General features: G+C 44.4%; 1 protein-coding gene across 1 annotated transcript in view; it reads right to left on the bottom strand.

Moving 5' to 3' along the window:
- Positions 1-385: 385 nt before the first annotated feature.
- The window catches only part of zeb2b (zinc finger E-box binding homeobox 2b), a gene marked incomplete at its 5' end in the record, with an annotated part of 54,960 nt that continues 48,240 nt past the window's right edge, over positions 386-7,105 (bottom strand). Inside the window, 4 exons of the mRNA XM_084050908.1 lie at positions 386-1,081; positions 1,597-1,830; positions 5,055-5,235; positions 6,632-6,642. Coding sequence (XP_083907034.1) covers positions 603-1,081; positions 1,597-1,830; positions 5,055-5,235; positions 6,632-6,642 — 905 coding nt within the window. The 3' untranslated portion in view covers positions 386-602. The remainder of the gene's footprint in view (positions 1,082-1,596; positions 1,831-5,054; positions 5,236-6,631; positions 6,643-7,105) is intronic.

The following is a 7,105-nucleotide window of genomic DNA, read 5'->3' as shown; positions in this document are numbered from 1 at the left end:
ATTCATTATATATATATATATATATATATATATATATATATATATATATATATATATATATATATTTGGGTAAGTTTGGGTCCCAAGTAATGGAGTCAAAAGTACAAATTTCTATTTGAAATGTAGTGGAGTAAAAGTCATCAGCTTGTAAAAAAAAAAAAAAATACTCCAAAAATGTGCTCGAGTAGATGTACTTAGTCACTGTCCCACCACTGCTTGTAGATGCGCTACTTTGCGGTGCGAGTCACGAAGCGCAACCAAGTATAACTCAGGTTTAAAACAATGCCTCCCTCCTAATTTTTTTTTTTTCCATTTGAGTCCATGTCTACTTATGCAGACAGCCACCCCCCCCCACCCGCCCCGCCCCCCTTCGAGAGTCCTTCAAAATAAAAGCTTCCTGGAAGCTTCAGGCACGTGCACGTATAACTTCAAAACACCAACGTTGTGTTTTTTTTAAAACCCGACAGGTTTAATAATACTGAAAAAAAATTACAAAATAATTACAAATCATGATAAAATAATAAAATAAACATGGGAAGCTTTTTTCTTCGTCGTTTCCTTGATTATTCGATATCCCCCCCCTCCCCCTCTAAAAACAATCCCTACATCCCGTCCTCCATCGTGTCCTCGTGGTCCGATTTGGTTTCCGTCTTCCCGTCCGGCGAGGAGCTGTCGTCCATGGACTGCTCCTCCTCCATGCCGTTGATGTCCTCCTCGTCCTCCCGCAGCGTGTCCGGGTCCGTGTCCGCCAGGCTCCGCCTCTCCTCCTCCTCCTCCTCGTCTTCCTCCTCCTCCCCCGCGAACACCTTGTCCCTCCGCGCCATCTTGGCCATGTAGGCGTTGTTGCCGCCGTCCACGGCGCCGTCCTGCTGCCTCGCGTCCCTGGCCATTCCTCCGCCTCCACCACCTCCATTTCCGTTCATGGCCTCGTGCCTCAGGATGCTCTCCCTCTCCCCCAGCTCGGAGGTGGGGTAGCCGGGGTGGTGCGACGGCGCCAGGCCCTGCAGGTACGCCCGGCTCATCAGCAGCTCCGTGGGCTCCAGGTGTCCCATCACGCCTCCTCCGCCGCCACCTCCACCACCTATAGGAGGTCACAATCAGGACATTTTAGTTAGTTAAAGTGGTGGAAAAAAAGTATAAAAAAGTTAAAGTATCAATACTGCAATGTACAAATGCTCTGTTACAAGTAAAAGTCCGGAATTGAAGATTTACTCAAGTAAAAGTACAAAAGTATTGGTATCAAAATGTTCTTAAAAGTACCGAAAGTAGAAACATCTTTTGAAGATAGCAGATCTACAAGCTCACAATGCGTCGCAACGCATATTTTTTTCGCCAAAAAATAGCAGATCTACAAGCTATTATAATGAGCTTTAGATCGGCAAAAGTTCAAACACAAGTTCAACACAGATCGACAAGCTCAAAACGCGTCGCTTTGCGCAGCGTTTCAAGCTTGTCGATCGTTTTTGTGTGACACTGTAGTATGATCAAGTAGGGTTAATTGACGAAAAAAAAACACAAACAAAATAAATAATTATGGAGATAAGAGGTTTCTGCCCCGACAACAACGTTATGTAATAAATGCAATGTGGTCCCTACCTCCGCCCTTCTCCCGCGCCTCCCTCTCGGCGGCCTCGCGCTCCTCGGCCTCCCGCTTGCAGTAGGAGTAGCGGTGGTTCATGTGCTGCGAGTACGAGCCCGAGTGGGAGAAGCGCTTGCCGCACTTGTCGCACTGGTAGGGCTTCTCCCCCGAGTGGAGGCGCGAGTGCTCGATGAGGTGGTGCTTGTGTTTGAACGCCTTCTTGCAGATCTGGCACTGGTGCGGACGCTTGCCTATATACGCGCACGCACACACACACACACGCACACACAGGGGGGAGGGAGATCGGGGAACGTGAGTCGGCTGCCTCCCTCGAACAAATCAACAAGAGTCAGGAAAAATATTCAAACGCACACATCGGCGAGGAGGACAGAAGGCTGATGGATCGGGGCGGGCGCGGAGTAATGATGACGCCGCGCCGCATTAATGCTAACGTTGACTTACGACTCGCGGATTATTTGTTTATTCAAATGACGGAGCGGCGGAGCGTCCGGGGATGAGAGAGTGCGCGTGCATTCGCGGGGCTGCATTACGCACCGATCCCTCCTGTCGGTAAAAGCATGGACAAAACCCCAGAAGTACCTCTTCTGGGGCCGACGGACGGCAACGTAAATAAATGCGTGCAAAAGCAAACAAACAGAGAAGGTGAGGCAAAGACAAAGAAATTCACACACGGAATGAAAGAGTAGAGACCTGAGTCATTCTGGTTCATGGTGACTTCTGTCTCACCCTGTTTTTTTTGGGGGGGGGAGTGGGGGCTGGGCGCTGAGCGGCCCAATATGATGGGAAACGCTGGGTGCAGAGACTGACATCGGAAACTCACGCTGGCCCACATTGACGGGCTGACATTTCATTGCAGCGTGTGCCATAAATTGTCTCGGTAACTGGAGTGGATTGGAACCCGTCCGTCACTTGACTGACGGACAGGTCGACAAGAGACGCTATTGCATATCTGATTGTCTGCACAAGATCATTACACGCCAGTTTATAATTTAATATCTCTAAAACCCACAGAGCTCTGGATTAACTGGAATCGTTTTGCTGAACCAAGGTCTGGGAGTTGCGGTCATTCCTGTAACTAGCTTCAGGTTTTTTTTTCTTTTCTTTCTTTCTATCTGTCATTTTGAGAGAGCTTTCGTCAAATGTTTGAGATATCGGACTTTGTAATGCTTGAGGTTCGGCCAAGCTCCTTGACCTTCTGTTCAATATGCCCAGAGACACCGGGCTGACTGCCGAGCACTGACAACCAGACAGCAGCCTGTCCGCTGGCATGTCATTGCACTTTTAACTTTACTGGTCCACTATCGGGCATTTTTATCCTCCTAAAATCTATGTATAAAATCAACACCACATAGAAGACTACAAAAACACACTTTAAGCCAATGCGCCTGCATAATGTGCACACCTCAATGCTGCAAAACATCGTAGTTGCTAAAAGCACAACATAAATTGGTGTTAGCATTGGGCATTAATATGTAGAACATGTTGGAAGTGTACAAATAAAAGTGTGCCATCCAAGTACACACATATGAATATAAAAAAAAAAACAAGACAGCCTTGTACAGTATGTATACAGTGTACTTTCACATGGCTTTAAACATGTTTGCTTATGCATTTGAACCCTATTCTGGGGGGAACATTGAAGAGGTTTACCGTAGAGGGCAAAAAGAGCAGACCAAGTATACAGAGCCAAAGGTCAAGTTTTACTAAGTATTGAGGGTTCTCCGGTCCAGGGACTATAGATGAAATACAGCTTTGTAGCTAATTCTGGGACATTTATTCAACTGTCAACGGTTCCCGCTAAACAAACAAGGAAAGTGAAGTAAAAGTTAATTCACTCTGCAGTTTGCCTGGAGCCATTTCTCCCCGTGTTCCAACGAGATAGAGTGAAGGCTGCTGTCTGTTTTCCCCGGGACGCATTGGGCAGATAACGGATAGAAAAATGATGCAAGCCGGTGAAAGATGATCTCCGCGTAATTTGTATAATGAAAAGACTTGTTATCGGCGCGGTTGTAGCTTTTAGAGAGCGCCGCGCGAATGATGAGATCTATCGCCAATAACGGGGAGGGGGGCCCGATAAAAAGAGCGTCGCGGCTTTTTACTGCCCGCGTTACATGGAGGTGATTTGATGTGTGGCTTTTTGAGATAATAAAAGAGCTTCATATAGCGGCAGCGGCGTTATGATGGATGCCAGTGAAAGCTGTCAGCGAGCGCTGCGCTGTGGATAAATGAAGTGCCACGCCTCCGCGAACATCAATCATGTACTTTGTACAGAAAAGTTCACACGAATGCACATGAAACACATCCTAAAACAGTGATTCTCAACGTCTTTCTTTCCTTTTTCCGTTAATTAAAAGACCCCCCATTTGATGTGATTTTTATCTCTGGAACCGCAGGTGCTTTTTATATTTTTACATATCATCATTCATTTTACATATGATTCGGTCTGATATAGTCTGTCATTTGGTCCACAACTCCTGTACTGTCTATGTACTGTAGGTATAGAGATGATAATATCTATCTATCTATCTATCTATCTATCTATCTATCTATCTATCTATCTATCTATCTATCTATCTATCTATCTATCTCTATCTGTCTGTAGAGGTAAAAGTTCAACTCTGACCAAAATAGCCATTCCTGTTGGTTCTATAGTTGTATTTACTCGTACATGTAATAGTGAACATTAGAAATCCATCATTTATCTGGGGACCCCCTGGAACCCCCTCGAGGACTGCTGGGGGTCCCCAGACCCCACGTTGAGAACCACTGTCCTACAAAAACACATCAACAACGAGCTATTAAAATCAACCAAATCGTAATGTCAAAGACTTCAAACATACTACACAAGCAGTTTTTTTTATTATTATTAAAATGATTATATTTTTTAACCTGGCCATTTGTTAGCATTACTCAACATCAACTCAGATCCCTGTCGACGGAAAAAACAAGTTAGGTCTCATTGCTTTTACTTTTTTTTATTTATTCTTTTTTATATATATATATTTTATACAAACAACTGAAGAAGGGAACGGAGGAGAAATGGGAAAGGGAGGATTTTTCGGCGAGGTAAAAACGAAACGAAACAAAGGTAACCGTAACAATACCCATATCATATTTTAACCACTTAAACCCCATTATGGTTGAGCAGAGTCCCTCAGGGTCTTTTCTGTTTTCTGTTTTCTGTTATTGTGGGGAAAGCTTTAGCTGAAATTAGCCGATCGACAAGCTCACAGTGAGCTTGCCGATCTGCTATTTTCAGCTAAGGCTTTCCCCACAATACATATGCTGGGGTTTTAAGTGGTTAAGCATTGTTCTCTTTTTTTTTTAAAGAACACAAACATTTCAAAATAATCAAACGTAAAAAATAAATAAACATGGAACGAGGGGGGAGTGGGCAGGGGGAAGGAGGGAGGGAGGGAGGGGGGTAAAAGAGGGGTCTAAAACAGTGATATACCTGTGTGTTCATATTTGTGTCTTAGAAGGGAACTGCTCTTCTGGAATGTTTTGTCGCACAAGTCACAGGCGTACATACCACTTTCTGTCTTCTTAATCTTCTTCCGGGACAGACAGGACTCTGCGTCCGTCATGTCGTCCAGCCCCGACATGTAATCCGCTGTCCCGTCCAGGAGCTCCCCCTAGTGGATACACACAGAAACACAAGGAAGAAGAAGAGGGAAAATCAGTGGTTGGAAAGGTAAACGAAAGTACATTTACTCGAGCACTTGAGCTTAAGCGGCACTATGTCACTTTTTTTTTGGAATAGAATATATATTTTTCCAATATGTACGGTAGAGTATGTTAATATAATATAACTTTGCCGTGGTTTTATTTTGTCTCCCTGCTCTTCTATTGAGACATTTAGAGCGTGTCAAAGGTCATGTCTCACCTAGACATCTGACACGGATTTTGACCTGTCAAGATTCAATTTATCAAGCAAGCATCAGGCAGGCTCTTTTAGCTCAATGGTAAACATGTCAGCACTTGCGCAGGAAACCGGGTTCAAATCCGGGGTAGAAGAGGAAAGTTCCATAGTGCAGCTTTAAATCAGCACTTCGCCCATTTTCAACTCATCTTCATGTAATTGGTGGTCCTCACTGATGCTCATATGACGCCATTTTTGTCTTCTCACTCTGTGTCACCCTGTGTAGGGGGCTGTGGGACAGTTCAGAAACCTGCCTAACCATTCGACCCTTTCAAACGTTTTATTGTATTTTGTATCAATGCGAGAACAATGGCCTCTGTTATAGAATGCTAACTTTGCAGGAATATAAAGAGGTGAAATGGTGAGAGAGGAGAGAATGGGGGTTGTTGTTGCGGGCGTTTTTTTTTAGTGTGTGTGTGTGTGTGTGTGTGTGTGTGTGTGTGTGTGGGGGGGGGGGGGGGGGGGGGGGGGGCGGTGGATGTGTGGGTGGGAGGGGTGAGTTTGAAGTGATTGTGTCGGACTGTCGATGCTGGGGGGGGTTGTGGGTAAGGCGATATAGACTCTTAAAAGGACTCCATGTAGAGTGTGTGTGTGTGTGTGTGTGTGTGTGTGTGTGTGTGTGTGTGTGTGTGTGTGTGTGTGTGTGTGTGTGTGTGTGTGTGTGTGTGTGTGTGCGCGTGCGTGCGCGTGCACGGAGGGAGGCTTCTCGTGCACACAGTCATGCATATTTAAAACGGGTTGCATACCTCCATTGATTTCTCATCAAAGTTTCAAACCTGGAATAATCTCAAACAATCCGTCGGGCTGACAAGCCTCCGCTATTAAAATGATATTCAATACGGCCTCGTTTTTTATCGTTAATTCAACATGTTCTTTTTATGATCCTCTGTGTCCTTTTATAATGAAGATTAGCTTTAAAAAAAAAAAGGCATAACTGATGGGAGAACGTTATAACACGACGACTTCATAATAGGACAAATGACACCCAAGCCATTCTTGAAATTGCGAACTCATAAAGATAAGAATCAGCACGTTCTCCTTAACGGCCAATATCGAGACGAACCAAAGGCTTCAGTTAATGAATATGTCGGACAATGATACTGACCGACTGCATAAAGCACTGTGTTTAAGAGGGAGTCCGCTATCACTCCGCAATCAATTGGAGCTAAATGCCCCCGTAGCTGTGTTTTTAAAATCTAATTTAATAACTTAGAATAGGAAACATTATTAATACTTTCTTTCTTTTTTCTCTCTCTCTCTCTCTCTCTCTCTCTCTTCCCCAAATCAAAATGGTTCCCGTCTATGTTAAACAGCCTTCAGCGTTCAGCGGTAATGAACATGGAGCCTGCATTATTCATCTAGTCTGCTGAAGCTCGTTCTGGGAAACCTCGTAAGTCCATGTTTCAACTTTATATGTCTTTAGGTTTTTTTGTAAATGAAAGCCCTACTTCGTCATACAAAGAGTGTCGCACAAAAGTCGTGACCGTAGCCGATCTACAAGCTCACAAGCTTGTGTGTTGTTATATACACGGCTATTTTCACCACTTTTTTAATGTTTTTCTTTTTATATAACAAAACAAAAG

This window comes from Gymnoscopelus microlampas (assembly GCF_963454915.1).
Source record: "Gymnoscopelus microlampas genome assembly, chromosome: 24".
NCBI lineage: Eukaryota > Metazoa > Chordata > Actinopteri > Myctophiformes > Myctophidae > Gymnoscopelus > Gymnoscopelus microlampas.
This window is presented reverse-complemented; position numbering and strand designations above follow the sequence as displayed.